The 20,454-nt window shown below is 41.7% G+C and overlaps 3 protein-coding genes across 4 annotated transcripts; 2 read left to right on the top strand and 1 right to left on the bottom strand.

Annotated features, from left to right (window-relative positions):
* The first annotated feature begins 35 nt into the window (after nucleotides 1–35).
* On the top strand, nucleotides 36–17,886 carry LOC135494795 (pleckstrin homology domain-containing family B member 2-like). 2 transcript variants are annotated; one of them, XM_064783079.1, is made up of 6 exons: nucleotides 36–87; nucleotides 7,907–7,989; nucleotides 8,697–8,842; nucleotides 10,332–10,435; nucleotides 11,356–11,600; nucleotides 14,705–17,886. In XM_064783079.1, the coding sequence occupies exons 2-6, from the start codon at nucleotides 7,947–7,949 to the stop codon at nucleotides 14,854–14,856; spliced, it is 690 nt and encodes a 229-aa protein (XP_064639149.1). In that variant the 5' UTR covers nucleotides 36–87; nucleotides 7,907–7,946; the 3' UTR covers nucleotides 14,857–17,886. The 2 variants fall into 2 exon arrangements, with proteins under 2 accessions (XP_064639149.1, XP_064639150.1); XM_064783080.1 differs by having other exon boundaries at nucleotides 60–174.
* On the top strand, nucleotides 758–2,528 carry LOC135495129 (P2X purinoceptor 7-like). Its single transcript, XM_064783562.1, has 3 exons — nucleotides 758–982; nucleotides 1,632–1,853; nucleotides 2,079–2,528. The coding sequence occupies exons 1-3, from the start codon at nucleotides 768–770 to the stop codon at nucleotides 2,245–2,247; spliced, it is 606 nt and encodes a 201-aa protein (XP_064639632.1). The 5' UTR covers nucleotides 758–767; the 3' UTR covers nucleotides 2,248–2,528.
* Nucleotides 2,308–7,294, bottom strand: LOC135495128 (uncharacterized). Its single transcript, XM_064783561.1, has 10 exons — nucleotides 6,597–7,294; nucleotides 6,106–6,285; nucleotides 5,629–5,845; nucleotides 5,286–5,442; nucleotides 4,776–5,035; nucleotides 4,252–4,544; nucleotides 3,756–3,945; nucleotides 2,965–3,136; nucleotides 2,597–2,745; nucleotides 2,308–2,498 (listed from the first exon to the last, which is right to left on the bottom strand). The coding sequence occupies exons 1-10, from the start codon at nucleotides 6,957–6,959 to the stop codon at nucleotides 2,308–2,310; spliced, it is 2,172 nt and encodes a 723-aa protein (XP_064639631.1). The 5' UTR covers nucleotides 6,960–7,294.
* Nucleotides 17,887–20,454: the final 2,568 nt, after the last annotated feature.

The raw sequence follows: 20,454 nt of genomic DNA, 5'->3' as shown, positions 1-20,454 counted from the left end.
ATTCGTACTGAGCGTGCCCAGTCCAATTAAGTGTTTCAAAACTTCCGGTCAAGGGATTCGCGAGTTTTTGTGATTTTGGCTTGATTTGTAAGCTTTTCTTGCCATTTATCACTGTTTATAACATTGGCGTATTAGAAAACATGTCAATTCGTGATTTATTGGATCACTTACCATGTTAAGTAACTTGGTCGAGAAGGTTATCTTATAATGACAAATGTATGATAAGCGGTCGGTGTGGAAGAAGAAAATGTCCCCCTGGAAATGTCACGTGCCATGAATGATGAAGTGTGGTGGCCCTGTCATCCACAGTCATGCTGTCATTTATATTGTATTTTGACTGATTAGTCAAGAGCTCAGATATAAAAGTGTATCACTATTATAAAGTCCTTCTTTTCAATACTGGAACAGTCTATAGAGACTTTTACGTCCAGGCGCATGCGTTTAAAATCTTTGCATACCGTTACCGTGGAGTTAGGCATCTGGCGTTAGACCCTTTAAAGGTCAAATGCTGAGCTATTTAACCTGTATTTGTGGTGAATTTTCATAATATGCTATCTTAAAAAAACATAATAAACCGGAAGGAATTCAAAAAATAGTGATTTTTTTGTGAAATAAGTGCTATTTGTTCAGTCCTCTGCGAGCTCGTTTTTGAAGGCGCTTTTGAAAAGACCGCCAGATGTGTAGTTACGCTATTCGCCGCTAGGTTCACATTGGTGACGTCACCAGTGCTGTCAAAGCCACGATCATTGACCACTACGCAAGTAAAAATGGCGGCTGCAAGCATGGCGAGCGAAGATTGTGCGGGAGATTTGTTTGATGACGATTTGGTTGTTGATGAAGGCAATGGTGTGATTCAACCCTACATGTACGAGCCAGTAGTGGAGAGTGCGAGAGACGATTCAGATTCTTGTTCTGATTCGGGCGAAGGTGATGATGGGGAGATGGAGGATGAGCGACTTGATCGCATCGGAAATATCAATTGGTGAGTTCCAAGTGCAGTGGCAGTGCACTGTGCATGCCATGTGTATAGGCGCGGCATCAGCTGGACATTATAGGGGGCCTATGCTGATATGAGCCATGTCATCATGTGCATGTATTCATGTACATCTCTACATAGGGCTCCATCGTTCACGGATCGAGTGTTGTCAGTAAACAATTGGCGTTTTTCACCTCGAATATGTCGAAACCACAACGTATCTTGAGTTGAGTGAGTTCATTCCACATCGTTATTTTATAGTAAGTAGGATCTCGGAATACTAAGCCTCAGGGTTTGGTAGTAGGCCTACTCGAATGTAGTGAACTCTAGGCCTAATAACTTGGATTATTACTATACTGAGACTCTTCCATTGCGGAGCATTACCAATACCACACCAAATAGTGAAATACTACACACGCGTAAAGACAACAGTTTATTCTCACCGTAACAACTTAAGGCGAAAGCCTTCGACAATACTACATTAATTGATTGATTGAAACAATGCTTAATCTTACTGAGCTGAGCTCCAGGGGCCTGCCTCTCACTCAAATTTGGCCTACCCTTGGCCTGGGCCCTGATTCATTGATGGCAATGGCTATCGAAATATCATCACTGCTGTATAACAATAACATTTATATCATACTTGTATTTGTAGGTGTCATTGTGGTGTCTGCACTCCACAAGAGAAGGGGAGGGAATCCTTGTGCTGCTCAGACTATTCACCAGTCCAGGCCAAGAAGGATGAGCTGAAAGTAGAGTGCATCACGCAACACCCAGGTTTTTCCAGCACCTGTCTTGATAGATGGGTGCTGGAAATGTCGATGTATCACTACATCGAAGAGCAGGGACAAATAGGCGATGACCAGCCCATTCACAAGTAAGTAATGATGACCACCTCCATCGCTGTATAATTGAAGACAAGAAAAGGCAATATCAATTCAGAAATGAGATTTTTTTCTCCCTTTGAAGACTAGAAATATAGAAAATAGATATAATAAAATGTATCTACATGTATTTAGTAATAATATTACAAGTTTTCAATAAATCTAAAAAAAACTGTCAATTAAATGTACAAACATTGTTTTCTTCCCGACAATTTCAGGTTATATCGATACGTGGCCTATAGGAACCTTGTCCGTTGGGTTTGGAAGAGGTTGGGGAGAAGGAACCGTTTGCCGCTCCCTGTTTGTGCTCGGGACAAGATACGTGCTGCTTGGCCTGCTCCGGACAATGACGGGTACACAGGATTCAAGTATCCTACGTTCAATTGATTTGGTGTGACCGTTCAATTGATCTGTGATAGTGAACTCTGATGGTGCTATGAATGAACTCTACAGTTTGTTAAACCTCGTTTTTGTTTCTTCTACAACTTTCATCTTGTCCTGCTTGTCGTACTTTGAGCACACTGGACCTGGAATAGGATGAGTCACTTGGTACTTGTCCTTTGCATCTCTTGCCAATTTGTAAGATGGCAGGTCATCTCTCCGCTTCAGCAGGTCCTCCAGAATTAGCTGTACATAGTCTGAAAACATAAAGGGAAGTATTAATACAAGTAATCTTGTTTCTTCTTGTTTCTTGCAGTGCTAGCACTAAAGTAACGATGCTGGCCGTTATACCTACCATATGTTGATTCAATTTTGACCTCTTTTGCTACTGCAGCTCCTCCTCTCCCCTTGGGGTATGAAATCGACCACTGCGGCTGTTCATCTTTTCCCATACGCTGTTTCCGATTTGAATTTTCATTAAAGTGGAGTGTGGCGAGCAGTAACCTGTAAAGAGAATTTGTAATACTGGCATGACTGGTCAATGCTTTCAATCAATGTTTTACTCGCCTCACGCCTTATAGTCCAAGTAGAGTGCAAGAACAAAGTTCAGTTGCATCATGAATAAGGAAAAGTGGGCTTTGATAGCACTCACTCAAAGCATTGCATGAAATTTTTTTCGTGATTTAGTAATGACCCCTGAGAATACATTGTAGTCTATCATACCTTGCTTTCATTGGCTCATAGAAGAAATGGCGGGATTTGGGAGCGAAATAACCAACAATTTTGTGATACGACTCAAGAGATGAAGTCTGTACTCCTGGTGAAACCTTTCTGATGTCCTTGAGCAATATCTTTTGAGTGAGAATCAGCGTAAGTTCCTTGTGGGCCTTGCTACCTGAAAGAGTAATACTGGTTTAAGTAATAAGGAACAAGGAATTAACAGGGCCAAATGACTAGCTGTTTTTCTTTTGATTGAGGGCACTCCTTACTTGTCAAGACAAATTGCATTCATAGCATGGGCTTTATGGCATTTGCAAGTTCCTTTTAAAACGTAACTTTAAACGAACCTTTCTTGATCCATTCTCTGTCTTCTAGAGGACCATGAAGACATTTTGGGTACAAATCCCCATGCCCATCGTGTACGTCGGCAACATGGTTTAGAATGGAGAGCCACTTTGCTTCAACCAAGTCACCATTCCCATTACTTGAGGCAGCACACCAGAAGATATGGTTGGACACTGATTGGGACCATTTTGCGAGTATCCTGCAAAGTTTGTACTTCTTGGCAATATTGTCCATTTTCTTTTTTACCCCTGAAAAACATGTACATGTACATGTATATATCATGTGTAATGAATTTAGAATGAAACATTATGTTCCAATTTATGAGAAACCCACTTGACTTTTGACCAGTGCCTACAATGTCTTTCATTGGCTAAATTCAAAAAGGCAAAGATACTTGACGGACGAGTTGTTTTTTTGCCTTGTTTATGTTAAAATGAGCAATAACACACCTTTCGCGATATGCCAGCAATCAAACCAGTGTTGTACTCCAGGCCATTTGTCTCTCAGATACTTTTTGATTTGTGAATGCCGATCTGTGACCATCTCTGCAATTGCCAATTTCTTCTCGGTAACAAGTAGTGCCATGCTACGTTTCAAACCCTCGAGTTCCATCCAGTAAGAATTTTTCACTTCATTTGACTGAAAAATAAGTAACCAATAAACCATGTTATTCATGTTTTTAAACCTATTGCTGGTAATAACTATTGGGATAAAGAGAAGGATCTGATCAATGTGGGGAAGCTATCTGCATGAGGATGAATGGCACTATAAAATTGTAAGTGAAGTGTAAAGTTAACACTGACAGTGAACAATCAATTTCATTAGGGAAGTCAGCAATCCATTTTGATGGAATATTGACTTCTGATTTGTTCCAGAACTTCGTTTAACTTGACACAAGGGCAAGGTTTGTCATGTTGACATTGCAATGCACTATTACTAACGTACCTGTACAAGGCTTACATCCAGCACCTTACCGGCTGACTCATCCATCAAACTGTAGCTCCCATATTTGGCAGTGTGGCCTGGCGAGCAACACCTCGCATCTCCAGACAAGGACAGTTGTTTCCTCTTTCGCTCCTTAAACATACTGTCTTGCTTCCTTTGCCAGACTGCGAACACTGATGGTATGAGGTAGAGGCCTTGTATAGTGTAGAATGTCCTTCGGCTTATCACTGCCACACCAATGTTTTTCAGGATATTGAGTCCTCTTACTGGACTTGAACCAGAATATAGAATTCCTGAAACAATTTAATGAGAAATCATAATACTGGTTTGGCTTTCTTTCAGGATTTATGAATTTACCCTTTTTTTTGGTATTTCCGGTGGTCCTATTTTTGATTTTTTATTCTCCATATCTCAATAGCATAGAAAACATCGAAAAAATCATTTGTTGCAATTTGTTCCATGTTTTTTCGTATATTGACCCGACTAATGTTTTAAGAATCATGCAGCATACGTATGTAGCCTACCTGCAGCCAAAAGCAAATTTCCAATGGGAAGCTGTCCTTTAAATGGTTGTGATGTCCATTCCTGTTGATGTTGATTTTCACAAATCGCCATCACCATCACAGCTGTGCCAAGTGTACGGAGTGCGACTCGACATGGTGCCCTGCAAACTTGACAAAACATGAACAGAAGCCTCAAGCTTGATTCAAAGACAATGAATTTTCTCTCATATTGAGGGGAGGGCTGGTCATACTCATTGTCGAAATCATAATGTTTGCCGGATCTGAAATAGTAAATAATTATGGTTAAAGATTTGACAATGATTGTTTTTTATCAGTTTATAAACTCACTGTAGAGCATCATTAGTGAGTCCTTCATGAAAAAAGTAAAGTTTTATTAGTGTTAACACTAATAACAGGTCCCAGAAACTGCCATACCGGTACTTTTATGACTATCATTCTATTCATTCACTCTGATACAATTCAATTGTTTTAAAGAATCAATTTCTCAAGAAAGCTACAACAAACACTTACACATTTTCATCATCAAGGAGCGAGTCATCAAATTCTTGACAATAATCATCTTCACATGGCTCCCAGTCTTCATCGTCACTGTCATCAGTCTTCATCGTTTCCTGACTTGGAAAGTGCACCTCTTCATCCTCCATGTCTTCATCACTTGGTTTCAAGCCTGAAAATATTGGGGTGGTCAAAGACATTGTCTGGCACCAAACTGTGACTTATCGGGTACCAGCCTGTTGGTACCTGTCGTATTGCCAGGCACTAACCAAAATTGTGTTAGATAGTAAAACCCAAACTGTCTGACACCTTGTCGGGTTGCTACTAGTATCAACATAATTTTCAGGTTTGGGGTTACCTTGGAAAACTGGCACATCAATGTCAAACAGATCTGTCTGAATGGCAATTTCTCGGACTTCTGGTTCTGCCTGACAGCCAATATCCCCGGTGCAGGAGGTTGTCTGTGAACCTTTGTTCCGAGACCCAGTGACAATATTGACCTGGACAGCCTTGGCAAACCGCATGGAGACTGAGGAGCCAACTTGTGTCCCAATGGCAAAGGTTTCAGGGTGTTCCTGCAAAGATAAGAAATAGAATTGAGGCTATTGTTCCGGGGATGTTGTTTACATTAACTTTCACTACATTAATAATGCAGCTAATTTTTATTACAAGATTGTGGGATTAATCCATCCTCTGATTTATTAGTCTACACTGCTCGGGACATTTATCTATGTAAATATGATCACCCAATATAACCAGTTTTTGTAGAGCCACACCCTGAAGTCAGTTAATAGTAAGCTTATGACACATGGGGCTGGGTTATGATTGAACATACTTGTGGCAAAACCTCCAAATCGTCTAAACTCTGTGGCAGTACTGCATCCTCTATCAGGTGATTGCCAACCTCCTCAAATCGGCCTTCATCAGCCATCAAAAAACCATCATCCTGCTCAGCTGCCTCCTCCGCCTCCTCTCCATACAACACGTTGTATCCCGCTACCGCCTCTGCTACAGCCTACGAAATGAGAAACAAATATTTTAAATAGAAGGCCTATCGTAATTGACTAATAGGAGTAGGACTTTTGTATTTGACTTGCTCCTACAGCTGAAGGTAGCCTAGTAGGTGCAGTCGTGCAGTATCAATTATGAAAATTATCAAGTTGTAGTCTTAAAAGGTCCTCAGGCCCCAGCAACACCACATCCTACACTTCACAATGCCTACCCCATGGTCATGCACTCGAGATGGAGGTATTCCTAGCCTAGGCCTATGGCCATGGGGTATAATTTCATACCTACTATACTGATTTCATAATAAATAATAATCACCTGCTGATGTGCCCTCTTCTGCACAGCTGACCGCGGCGCACTGGTCGTAGGCGTACCATCCATGGCATCGCCTTCACCATGACTGAAGAGTGTAGGGAAGGCACCTGGCTTCAGCAGGCGTTTTTTAGGGTCAAATCCTATCGCACGGCATATGGCTGGGTCCAGCAGGTAATCTCCGGCAACGAAGTGCTTCGAACATACCCTCGCACCGAGAGACGGGACCCAAGAAGACGGACGATGCATGCGTCTTACCCATACTTTTCGGGCCTTCTTGTCGCGAGGAAAATTGTAATAACCGACCCCATCTACTTTCAACACCTTCGTTGAATCACTGCTGCAGTTTGGTGCGACGCAGTAAACCATTTTTGCTTTAGAACATGTAAAATAATTGGTTTTACATGGTAGGAACGGCGTGAACGCAACCAGAAAGTAGAATCAGCTGTCAGATGAATGAAAACAAAACTGGTCTCCTGTCTTGCGCAGGCATCTACAGCATGGCGTTTGTGTATGCAGGCAGTGGGATCAGTCTAACAATGACAGCACTAGTGACGTCACTCCTCATTTGGAATTCCCCAAAACCGCGAGAGTTTCCGAACGAAATACGAACTTTGCCGAAGCAAATTCACGCTGAGACAGGGCGGTTTATTTGAATTTCTTTATTCCATGCGATATTTATGCAAATAAATTTACTACATTTGACATCTAAATGTAACAAAAGGTTATCCTGATGTACTTTGATTAAGATTAGGCCTAACTTTGGCATTTAACCTTTAAGTTTTACAGCATGCAGTGACCAGGTCAGGTGGAGGAAGTCTTTGCAGGCCCAAACATATAAACAAACCTAGGCACAACGAACAAAAGATCATGTGGTGTGCGACCATGCAGTCTTTTGTTTGCTGCTTGTCTGTTGTGGTCTTCAGTGGCTTCCTCCTCCGCCTGGTGTGAAGGACTCTATAGACAATCTAACCTGCGGAGGCCTAAATAAAGTTCGGCCATTTTGAACAGGCAACGTATGTTTACCATGGACTAAAAGTACAATATACAAGCTTATTCAAACAATTTACTTGAATGAAGCTGTCCATGTCTTCAGTTTTCATGATATTTTGAATGCTTTTGGTGATGATTCAATTTAAAACATGTCATGGTAAACTAAAGCTGCCTGTGAAAACTCCTTTTCAAAATGGTCGAAATTTATTTACGCAAACTGTCTATAGCTCGGCGTTGCAGTAAGCAGCTTCCACAAACCGGGTTGATGGGTATTGCCTGCTCCAGTTCAACCATAATGCTAAACATTTATTTTCATCTTGTAGGTAATTAACGCTCTGGTGGTTTCATTCACGAGTGCGAGCCATGGCAATGGATATTGCAAAAGCTGGCTGGCTCCACAGGCAGAGTAAGACATTATATTTGACAAACTTTCGTGAAATTTAAGCCTTTGTTGAAATTGACACTAATGACAGTGTCTTGAAACTGGCCCAAGAATGCTAAAAACCAGCTAGGAGTTGTATTTTTTTCCAAATTTGTGATTTTCATCAAATTTATGCAATGTCTGGTTATCACGTCGGTTGCTGATACTAGGAAGAAATCCTATAGAAAACGATACACCGTTCACATAGGCCTACAAATGAACGTGCATCGTCATCAAGTTTCCACCAGACTCTATGGAAAAGCAAGATGAAAGGAATCGATGAATAACATCGATATGTCACAAACTACACTGTAGGCTCTTTTTCCTGACGAAGTGTGGCACCAGTAATGACATACCCAGTAGTTCCTAAAGGCCTATGGCGTTCGTTGACAATTTGTAATTGAATTTGAAAATTTTCAGTTTCGTGAATACAAGTACGTTCTAAATATAACTTTCAGTATTGCCGTTGTGAAGACAGATATACCAATACTATGAATACCAAGTTTCAGCAAATTTGTATGCATAATGACTGCACTACATCACTAGAAATCACTGCCTTTCTAATTTCCGCGACCCCTAGTAGTAGTTATTACGAACAGTTTTAAAGACTCTGATATTCCCATCTGGTGAATCTTTTCTTGCACCTCCAGGTCCAATCTGCATATTTTGACCTGCTTATCTTGTCAATTCAGGTACCTTTCTCCTGCGTTGGAAAAAAGTTTGGTTTGTCTTGTACACGAATGGAGACCTGAAATACTTCAAGAGTCCTGACGTGTTTGAGGCCGAGGCTACATTGAGGATGAAGACTGAGTGTCTCACAATACAGACAGGCCGAGCAGTAAGTGCGTGATCATTTGGTAGGAATTGCATCTCGGACCCAATGACCGTGGGTCCCATAAATGGGCCATGTAGAATTAGCAGAATGAGCAGAATAAGTGGAATGAGCGGATTCTGGGCTTCAATCACCTGGAAAAGCCAGTTGTTGCGATGATCATCGCCATGCCTGAACTCTGAAGACGAAAGGAGGTACGGTAATACAGCGATGCACACGGCTACCGACTGAACTAAACTGTCCCTGCAGACCAGTTTTCATGCCCTCATTGCCAGTACTGGCTTAACGACTGAAAAAGCGATTTTCAAATAGTCTTTGTGGCGTATCGAAGAAATTAAAATTTAATGAGTTCATTAAGTTCCATTTTGTAATTATATCATATTTTGTACAGAGTCTGCTCATTCCACTAATTCTACATGGCCATATAAATGGACATAAGCAGCAAAGTGCAACCAATGTAGATCCACTGATGACTCACGGACGTTCCATCATAGGCCCAATGACTGTGGGGTCCCATGTAATGAAAAAAGCAGCAAAAGTACAAACCAATTTTAGTAACAGTCTTCAGAATTCTGGAAATAAGAATATTTTATTCCAATTGTCATATAAATTCTTTGATGGCCGGTCAAGGAATTTGTTCTATAATCAGAATTCCCTTCATTCCCTTCCTATCCCACACGTCCATTTCGTGACAACACTAATATTACACTCCCTCGTGGTTGTCGCACGAGACACGCACTGAAAGCCATCATAGTTGAAGACCAGGTGTTCAATGAGTAACGGTTCCAGGGATGCTGACCTGACCCAAAAGCACAGTGCATGTTGTATAGAAGGAGGGTAACCTGATCCTGAGGTTGGCACTATCAATTCAGGCCGTCATTTAATGACTGTGTCGAGCAATTTGATTGGCCACTCGTTTGTGATGATGCGTCGGACGGATTTCCTGGCCCCTCGATGTCGGCGGTGAATGGAGGAGACTTTAGGACTGTTATTCACCGCCGATAAGTTGCCATGACACAGGGGGTAAATATGTGACCTGATGTGGACCAATTCCTATCGCAAAGATGCAAAAATGGACCATGAAGCCTAAAAAGATGATGATAAAGATACTGATCAGATGCGAAAGGTTCATCTTTTAAAATCGTAACTTTTACTCTTTAAGCGCATTTGAGTAAATTTTTTGTCTGAAGAGGGTGCTTAAGTTAAATTTCCAAGTACAGTAGAACCTCCCTATAAAGGACACCATCGGGACTGACAAATGCTGTCTTTGATAGTGTGTCCTGATCAGAGAGGTCAAATTGAATGGACACCATCGGGACTGACAAATGCTGTCTTTGATAGTGTGTCCTGATCAGAGAGGTCAAATTGAATGGAAACAACCAATTTGGGACCAAAACTAGTGTCCTTGATAGAGAGGTTTTCCTGAATAGAGAGGTGTTCGCTAAGGGAGGTTCCACTGTATGGTCTATACATGTATAAATTGTCTCTATTTTAGTGTGGCGTTTCTCCCCCAGATGGCGCGAGTAGAGACGCGCTGCTTGCGGTGGTTGGGAGAAGTGAGACGTGGCAGCTATGTGGAGAAAACCCTGATGATGCGAAGTAAGCTTCACCCTACGCCACATACCTGGGCACAATATACAAACATGGATGTCAAATTTCTGATTTCTGGCGGATTTATACTTTTTCCTGTTTCTAAATGCTAAAGGTTGATATTTGAAATTGACAGATCTCTGTCTCATGTCACTTTGGATCTTTGATGTTTTAAATTCGGGCCCAAACTAAACATTTTCGAGGTATTTTTGTGCAAGTGAAAGCTGATCCAAGGGAAAGATTTGTGTAAGAAAGAAATTTCAGACTCGTGCCTTGGCTCATTGGCATCCCTGTGCAAATGTCCAGCAGTGTTCTCCACAAGGCTATTTGTCAGGTTGGCCCACCCTACCTTGGCAGCTTACCACCCTACCTTGGAAGAGCCACCCTACCTTGCTCTAGAACTTTGTAGAGGGTTCCTATAGGGCCACCCTACCTCAAATTGCTGGCCACCCTACCTTGTGTTGCACACTGGTAAAACATCATGCAAATCAAGGGTATCACCCTACCTGGAGAAAACCCTGTGGAGAACACTGGTCCAGGCAACATCAACTTGGGGTATCCAATATCTGAAGTACGCGAGCTGGAGTCTGGTGCCTTGTTCCACATTCACTTTAAGCAGTTTCTTGATAGCCTATCCTCAGAAGGTGACAGTGCCCAGTTACAATGTTTTTGCCAATTACTTCAGGCCATGATAATGAAATTTCCTGTTTTGTGTCCAAGGAATGTTAAAAATTAAAAGATTAGGTTTTTGAGGGCGGGCCATGCAATTTTTTGGTCAGGACAAATGCTGCAGCAAAAATCCTTGCATACAAATTTTGTTATCAAATCGGGGGTGAATGAGATTGTATTATGAAATACTATCTGGCTAACAAATCCATCCTCCCAGAAGCTGCAGATACCATTTCAAAATGAATTCTTTTGTCTCACAGAGCATGGCAGTTCTCCCTGGAGCAAGCGAGAGTCATCAATGTAAGACCAGCATTCAAGCCACCTACGGGCAACCCGAATCAGCCCCCAGCCTACCCCACAGGTCCTCCTCCACCGTACTCACAGGGTCAGCCGTACCCACAGGGGTCCTCACCACAGCAGGTGCAGGGAAGTGCATACCCAACACAGCGAGTTGTCTATGCCTACCCTGGGCAGAGGTACTATGGATCACATCCCCCGCCTTACGGTTAGTAGTACTATTCTTTCAATTCCAATTGATTTTAATTGGAATCGATAAACAATGTTTTTGTGAACATTTAGAAAGAACTTCAGGCTTTACTTGCAGTATGTTTGATAACTTGCACTGTTCTTACACATGAGGTGGTGTGATGAGATCCCGAGTCTAAAAAGTGACAATTTGTTTAAAAATGTTGCAACCTCAGACCTAAGTACTGTTTTCTGACAGAATAGTTGATGTAGCTTCCACTGTTCACTCATAGATGGCAGCACTCCACTTTTCCATGAACAATCAAGAGGCAAGACTACCATTGATTTTTAGCTCACCTCTTAGCAGAGGTGAGCTTATCCCATACCGTGGCGTCCGTCGTCCGTCGTCGTCGTCGTCGTCGTCGTCGTCCGTCGTCCGTTAGCAGGGCACGTTTTGTAACTGTTAGAGCTATTGAGTTGAAACTTGGTACACATGTACCCTTATGTAATGACACCTTGGAGACCAAGTTTTGGTCCGATTCGTTTCATGGTTTGGCCACCAGGGGGCCAAACGTTAAAAGTGAAAATATGCAATATCTCCCTTAATAGTAGTCGGGAAATTTTGAAAAAAATATGGTAGGTACTTCTAGCAAAGGTGCATCATACATCCTCCAGGTTTTTGATTTGACCTCCTTTTCAAGGTCACAGAGGTCAAATGGTGTAAATTGGCTGTTAGGATGTAATGATGGCACGTTTCTAAACTGCAATGACTATTGATACCAAATTTGGTACACATTTACCCCTTAGTCAGGTGATCTCAGGGACCGAAGTTTGGTCCAATATGATTCACCACTTGACCACCAGGGGGCAAAATCCAAAAACCTTAAAAATGTGATTATTCCTTAACTTCTTGCCCGATTGCCACCAATTTGATATCATGGGTACATCTAACCACCATACAGTATATGTCACACAGGTTTTTAATTTGACCTTCTTGTCAAGGTCACAGAGGTCAAATGGCGTAAATTCGCCGTCAGGCCGTAACTATGGCACGTTTCTTAACTGCAATGACTATTGATCACAAATTAAGTACACATGTACCCCTTGGTCAGGTGATCTCAGGTACTGAAGTTTGGTGCGATCTGATTTGCCGTTTGGCCTCCAGGGAGGGGGCCAAATCCTAAATTCTTCAAAATGCCATTATTCCTAGTAATGACTTGCCCGATTGGCACCAATTTTATATCATAGGTACATCTAATTCTAACAACCATTCAATGTGTCATCCGGGTCTTCTTGTATTTGACCTACTTTTCAAGGTCACAGAGGTCGAATGTACTGTAAATTGGCCATTTTGGGGAAATTGTAATTGCTTGGACCTACATCAAACCTAACACTACATGACACAATACCATGCTCTTTATCCATCTTTCCTCCATGTGAGGTGAGCACAATGGCCCTGGCCATTTTTTAAGCCTTTTAGCAGTTCAATTGTCAATGTTTGAATTGCGACGCATCAAATACTGCGTGGGGTTGTGAATCTGAAATTTCGATATGATATTCCGGACAGTCGGGCAAGTAAATGGTGAAAAGTAAACTGGTAGTTGACCAAGGAAATTTTTTGATAATCGACAAATTGGACAGACATTGATATTTCCACTCTTTTCAGCCAACTGGCAGAAAAATCTCAAAACACAGGGTCAGCCGTACCCACAGGGTTGCCAAATTATCAAAATTCAAAATTAATTATTTCATCAAACAATTTCTTTATATCTGTAGACTTGCCACAGCAAATATTTCAATGCCTCTCCAAATATGTACTTGAGAGTTAAAACCATACTCGCGTCTTATTGATAGGTCTCATCCCTCCAACCTATGAATATTCATTGGTGGTATTGTCTCTCAAAAGTTCCTGATCGAGAACCGACCCATTTTTCTCAAAACTTGAATGTCACTTTGTAAAGTCTGGTTCTCACTGCCCCGGATATAAGCCACACATCATTTTAAGACAATATTACCAACAATGGGATTTGCGATGTGAGAAAATCTGTTCTTCCTTGTCCTAAGTTTGGTGTTTCACAGATGAGAAATGAAAGTTTTCTTGTGACGAGTATGGCTAATGAATTCGGAGTGAAAGATCATGTTATGATGGCCAGTCTTTAATAGTTTTGCAACGCTTAACACTACCAACTGTCAAAATCCAATCTCTAAAATCATCACCTCAGCTACAGTCCAATTCATAATTGACCTTCATTCTGCTTCGCGTCATTGATGCGCTACAGTCCAATTCACAATTGACCTTCATTCTGCTTCGCGTCATTGATGCGCTACAGTCCAATTCACAATTGACCTTCATTCTGCTTCGCGTCATTGATGCGCTACATTCCAATTCACAATTGACCTTCGTCTGCTTCACGTCATTGATGGGCAACATACGCGCCCTAATGACGCGCTTATCTCTCTATGTTTTGCGTAAATCATGCTCAACTTGCGCACGACCTATTTGCTGGGTAGCACCAGTGTGTCAATGACGCAAATTTAGGGATGACGATTGTGACTTGGACTGTATTAAAGGGGACTGTACTAAACACTGACGTGGCCCGAAATAGCATTCCGCGAAGATGACGTCACTGCAGCTGCTGCCCTCTATTTCCCCATCACTGAATTACAGGCAATGTCGGACAAACATGCGGTTTCGTAATGGATTCAGGCTTTCTAACTAGGGCAGTTAGATTCAATCTGGCACATGTCCGATTGTTGGAAATACTACATAATTGTTCTGAATATTTCTCTCTCTGACTCTATGGTATCATTCATGCTTAAAACAATGCAGGGTCAAAGATAATTGACTTTGAAACAAGCTCAAATGCGTAGAAATAAGTGTCGATGTCCGACTGTCACGTGACTAAAACGTCATCAATATCTTATTCAAATGATCTTGTGAGCTATAAATAGTAACGTCACGGAATGCTATTGTATGTTAAGTTGCCTCCTTTGCCCATGCCTTAAAAATCTTGGGATGAGGGCCAGAGTAAGCGGGCGTGAGTGGGCCAACACGCTAAGAATAGGATACTGTGCCAGGGTGGTTTATGCCGATTGTGCAGATGATATTCGTACGTTATATAGATTCATTGTATTTTTTTGCAGTCGTTCAAGAGGCGGATGGATCACGGACGACCGTCATCTACCAGAATGCCCCCGAATATCATAACCGGTATGATGGTGGAGATGTCGCGATGGGCATGATGGCCGGAGCAGCGCTAGGAACTATGATGTGGTCACCGCTCCTTTTCTGGTGATCTCAACACTAATAGCGCCATCTATCTCATGCGACTCCATTGGCTTCCTGTTAAATACAGGATTGTTTTCAAAGTGCTTTTATTTACATACAAGGCAATACATGGAGTCGCACCTGCGTACCTGTGTGATATGGTCAGACTGAGGCACCATTCCACCTACCATCTCCGCTCTGTTATTGCTCTAACTTTGGTGGTCCCTCGCACTAAGTGCAAAACCTTTGGTGACCGTTCTTTTTACAAGTCATCACCGGTTCTATGGAACCAGCTACCTTCCAACATCAGGCTTGCTGGTTCCATAGACATTTTCAAAACTCTCCTGAAGCAACACCTTTTCAGGGAGTGTTTTGCTTTGTAAAGCGCCTGAGAATTTAAGTTTTTCTTTTAATTCAGGCGCTATAGAAATTCTTATATTCATTCATTCATTCATTCATTCATTCAATCATTGTAGTTACATTGGAGGGACGTCACGGATGACCAGGGAGACGTTGGCTACTTATTACCTGTAATGTAAAGGGGTGTGCCGTTTGCAATTACAGTAGAACATCTCTATTAAGGACACCCTCAGGAGTGACAAGTGCTGTCCTTAATAGAGAGGTGTCCTGATAAGAGAGGTCAAATTGAATAGAAACACGCAATTTGGGACCAAAACTAGTGTCCTTTATAGAGAGGTGTCCGCTTAGGGAGGTTCCACTGTACTGGTGTTCCAGGAAGATAGAAATGCAGTTATACATTAAGCCGTAGTGCAGTTATTATGAATACGAATTTACTGAAACTTAGTATTCAAAGTATGGTGATTTGGCATTTTGGCCAATGTATTATTGTGTATATAATGTACATCATTCTCTGTTCATAACTTTCGTTGTTTGCGTCAGCACATTTGACTCGCGATTTCCGGCATGACAGCTGTTGTCATTGCTTAAGGAGCCGCTGTGGTGTAGTGGCTTGGACTCTCGACCAGCGGTCAAGAGGTCCCGGGATCGATCCCCACTGTCGGCGTGAGACTGTAGGCTGGTCTCTCTGTCTTACTTGCCTCTCTGCACCCAGGTGTATAAATGGGTACCGGTCAGAAATGCTCAGATTGTAGCGCTGGTTGAGCAGCTCATCTGAGGTCTACTGAAAGGTTTCAGGACAGACTGGGGTTAAAGTGTAAAGTCGGATGACAACCTATATCGTAGTTGATATCAGACTATAAACCCTAAACTTTAACTTTAACTTTGCTTACCACGTTCTAATTTGGCTTCGCCATCTTTTCATTGTCAGTGTGCATCGGTTTCACCGCATCGCGTGTTTACTTCATATTCCCTTTTTGAAGCGCTTGTGATAAAGTCTTGTTGACATGGCACGGCAAGTCAGCTATTATCACGTGATCGTGTTGTGTCCCATTTACGCGGTTGCTAAGAATATCCATGCGCGTTGACTTAGATCGTCAATTTATAATAATTCGGTTAATAACCGTAGTTGTGCGTTTAACCGCGATTCCAGTCACTTTTATTTATTCCATGTGACTGATATTTAATCTGGTTAAGTTGTCCTTAATAGTTTTTGGGACCTCGTTAGCCTGTTCATCTGCAACCGTAGTTGCTAGGGGGCGTTTCTTCTTTTCTTGAGCACGTGGATTTTGTGGGCTTGACAAATTGCGACCCTGGATTGGGTTTGGCGTAGCGCTAATTCATGTGGCGCGAAATAAAACCTGAAACACACAACGCTTCGGGGCGACTCTCAAGAATAATCTGAAGCAAGAACATCTGCCGAATTCTATTTCTTTCATTTATCTTCGCCATTTTAATTCGAAAACGTAAGTAAAGGTATCTCCATCGAGCGGCAAGGTAAGCCGGAATCGCAGGATATAAGAAATTACCAGTTCTACCTTTAACCCTTTCGCTACTGGCACTATGTGCATGCTCTGTACTGAGCAAGATTTGACCAATTTTAGAGTTTTTTTTCAAAGGGCTGCTGCACTATGTCAGATCGAGAAAGAAAGAAACAACTACTTAGTTGTTATGGACAACTACCTAAACTTTATTTTTACCAAAAAATTAACTTATGCAAATATGCAAATTAGGTCATACAGCCTAATTAGCATATTCTGAAAACTGAAATCAGGTGGTTGTTTTCGGAATAAAGCTCACTGGGCCATTTATTTCAAGCTTTCTTGCAAAAAACCTAAACAAGAGTCATTGCCACTCTTCTCCTCCATGTTTTCTCAAAATAATTTTATAAAAATATTGAGAAATGAATTTTTGAGGATATTTCTCCCAAAAAGAGGGAAAATCGGCAAATTCCGCATTTTTTTGTGAAAAACCGTCAAAAAGTGTTTTTGTGTGGATTTCTTGCAATTTTGCATGTTACAGGTTGGAGCTTCACTATGAAATGTAACAGGCGTACATGTACTGTAGTTACAACTCAATTATGGTGAGAAATAATAATGATATTTCTCAAAAATCATTAGACTTTGCTTATTTCCCTACAAACCAACTCACAAAGTCATTATTGTATCTTTCAAATCCTGAATGACTGATTTCTCATGCCACTGGCACCTGAGTGTAGCATAGAACAGTGTGATATATTTCATCGCCAAGGAAATGAGCAATAACCTCATCCGCCGAAATTTTCGCGCCACGTTTTGCAGCCATGCTCGAATCCCAAAGCGCGCCCATTGAGAGGTCTTCAAAGAAGCATTTGATCGCTGAAAATAATCCAGAAAGGCGGGAAAACCAGTTGCCCGCATGCCTTGTAAACCTAATTAGTTCTAACGATCGTTAGAAGACGGCAGCACTCGTAGTTTCTATAGTGCACCAACCGCGGTGCGGTTGATGAGTACGGAGCGGCGGGGTACTGTTCAGCCGCCCGGCGGTTGACCAGTACTGAAAGGGTTAATGCATGTTTTAATCGTATTTTGTAAATATATTACCCGGATCCAATGCACCGGTCCCAGACCATAGCTGGGAGCCAACGCTTGGATTCCGACGCTGTATTGCATGTAAATATTTAACATAGACAGCTAGTATATATAAACTGATATCTGAACAATATGCGTTGTTTCTCTCTTGTTTCTCTTCAGTCGGCCGCATCGCAACGGAAATAGCGCAACATTTTTATTTCTATATCTGTCTTTACAACGGCAATGTTGAAATTTAAATATGTAGTGGATTTTTTATTGAAGGAAGAGGATATGTACACAGCATGCTGTGTATGGAACAGACAGTAGTTTTATATTCACAGCGTTTATATTAATATTCATTAAAGAGAAGTGATAAACCAACAATGTTATGAAATCAGCAAAACAGTTGAAAGACATACATTTCAACATATGACTGGTCATACACTGCTGATAACAGTAATCAAACAGACCATATTTTTACAGATCAATTCCCTTACAAAATCCGTTAGTGTCAAATCCAACTCAGCACAGCTTTTACCAACATAATTATAAAAACCTGACTCTGGCATCATTCCGTGGATAATCATGTTTATTACTTATGGTCTTGCAGGCTTCACAAATCGGCCAAAAACTTACACTAAGTACAGCACCATCTTCATTCAGGACCAGAAAGCAGAGAGAATCGGGAATGCGATCAATTCCTTGGGTGATGGTGGACATTCTACCTGGTGGGCTGGTCACTGTTCACTAAAAGTCGTCACAATTCAGTTGGCGTCATGTGCAATTTGAATTGCAGCGGGGTCACAGTTTAACATAAGTTGTGTAACTTGCGACGGAATATGCTGCATGACACAAGGGCCTTAACATCACAGTAGAAAAGAATCATATTGAATTTGGCTAAATCAGAGGGAAGAAAAGCCAAGAAAACCAAAGGAATTGAAGTATTCATTGAACTCATCAACACGTCATTAGTTTTCAGCGAAGTTCAACTGTATTCCTAGATAAATCACTTTGGTATGTAGAGAGTGAGATTACAATTAACTCACGTTAAAGTTTGAGTTCCGGGGAGGTAGAGTTGTCAGTTGGTTTAGTCACCTGGCTTATAGCAAGCAATTAGTACTCTAAAATTTCAGTGATGGACGTAGGCCTACAATATGCGTATATTACGGTAATAGTTGCAAGTATTTGTCATTTTAGAGTCATATTTCGTGTTATAATAACTGCGTTGTAAACATAATGCTCAAAAGTGATTCATGAAAAGGGCAGTAGGGCAATATTAAGCAAACAGTAATTGAAAAAAGTTTAATTCCATTAACTGAATATTGTTTTTAGACACTATATACATTTCGGGCCTACTTTTCCATAAACCACGAGAACAATGTATATGAAAAAAACAACACATATAAGTGAGTCGCGAAGTACAAAGTATTTGTAAGGTAAAGAAAAGCTCGGTCTCTAAGGCTCGGTGGTCTATAAACTGGGGTCCGTCAGCGTTGACAGTCTAGTGGCGCGGCCTACGGATAGATCGAGAGGGCAGATTGGGGTTCCGCCGACGGTGCTTTTATGCATTGGTCGTATCCCCAAAACCTTTACAAAGTCTCAAAATCTGGTGGCATCGATCCAATGACGGTAAAGGAATTGATGGTGAAGGATCTTGTGGCATATCGGATGCGCATCTGATGACGGTAAAGGAATTGACGGTGAAGGATCTTGTGGCATATCGGATGCGCTTCCGATGACGGTTATATATATATATATATATTATATTTATTTTAGTTTTATACTATTATGTAAGTGCAAGCTCTAGTGAGCTCACACAACTGTTTGACAGTCCTGGCTGCTCCACTGTGCTGACAACATGATAAGAGAGATGAGACAGTCACAGACAGGCCAAATCAGTCTTGGCAGTTCTGCCAAGTTGTCAACATGGTGAGAGAGATGAGGCAGTCACAGCCAGGGCGAATCAGTCCTGGCTACTGAACCGTGTTGACAACGTGATGAGTGAGATGAGACAGTCACAGCCAGGCCAAATCAGAATTGGCTGCTCTCTGCCAAGTTGTCTACATGGTGAGAGAGATGAGGCAGTCACAGCCAGGCCGAATCAGTTCCGGCTGCTCAACCGTGTTGACAATAATGATGGTGAGAGAGATGAGACAGTCACAGCCAGGCCAAATCAGTCTTGGCTGCTCTGCCAAGTTGACAACATGATGAAGGTGATAAGACAGTCATAGCCAGGCCGCATCAGTCTTCACCGCACTGCCTAGTTATTAATATGATGAGAGAGATGAGACAGTCAGAGCCAGGCCAAATCAGTCTTGGCTGCTCTGCCAAGTTGTCTACATGGTGAGAGAGATGAGACAGTCACAGCCAGGCCGAATCAGTCCTAGCTGCTCTGCCAAGTTGTCTCATGGTGAGAGATGATAGCACCCCACGTGACTCCATACAATCGTGTGCTCATGAGGAAGAGTATTGGGAGGAACTGAGCACGACATCTGCAAAAGCAGAAAAGCGAAAGGACGGAGAACTAGGGTGGGTGGGTGGGCAAAGCAAACGTCTCAAGAAAGCTAACGACGCTATTTCTAATGTATGAACTAGGTCTATCAATTAGACGAGTGCATGTTTTTAACTCTCAAGTACATATTTGGAGAGGTTTAGAAAAAATATTTGCTGTGGCAAGTCTACCGATATAAAGAAATTATTTGATGAAAAAATTAATT

The sequence above is a fragment of the Lineus longissimus genome, chromosome 10 (assembly GCF_910592395.1).
Source record: "Lineus longissimus chromosome 10, tnLinLong1.2, whole genome shotgun sequence".
NCBI classification, from domain to species: domain Eukaryota; kingdom Metazoa; phylum Nemertea; class Pilidiophora; order Heteronemertea; family Lineidae; genus Lineus; species Lineus longissimus.
This window is presented reverse-complemented; position numbering and strand designations above follow the sequence as displayed.

Bases quoted from the DNA above. Each gene is read 5' to 3' on its own strand.
- LOC135495129 (XM_064783562.1), top strand. From the start codon at position 768: ATGGCGGCTGCAAGCATGGCGAGCGAAGATTGTGCGGGAGATTTGTTT. The intron at 983-1,631 runs GTGAGTTCCAAG...TTGTATTTGTAG, and splicing joins CGCATCGGAAATATCAATTG to GTGTCATTGTGGTGTCTGCA. The intron at 1,854-2,078 runs GTAAGTAATGAT...CGACAATTTCAG, and splicing joins GATGACCAGCCCATTCACAA to GTTATATCGATACGTGGCCT.
- LOC135495128 (XM_064783561.1), bottom strand. From the start codon at position 6,959: ATGGTTTACTGCGTCGCACCAAACTGCAGCAGTGATTCAACGAAGGTG. The intron at 5,846-6,105 runs GTATGTTCAATC...TTATCTTTGCAG, and splicing joins ATTTGGAGGTTTTGCCACAA to GAACACCCTGAAACCTTTGC. The intron at 5,443-5,628 runs GTAACCCCAAAC...CAATATTTTCAG, and splicing joins TGATGTGCCAGTTTTCCAAG to GCTTGAAACCAAGTGATGAA.
- LOC135494795 (XM_064783079.1), top strand. From the start codon at position 7,947: ATGGCAATGGATATTGCAAAAGCTGGCTGGCTCCACAGGCAGA. The intron at 8,843-10,331 runs GTAAGTGCGTGA...TCTCTATTTTAG, and splicing joins CAATACAGACAGGCCGAGCA to TGTGGCGTTTCTCCCCCAGA. The intron at 11,601-14,704 runs GTTAGTAGTACT...ATTTTTTTGCAG, and splicing joins ATCACATCCCCCGCCTTACG to TCGTTCAAGAGGCGGATGGA.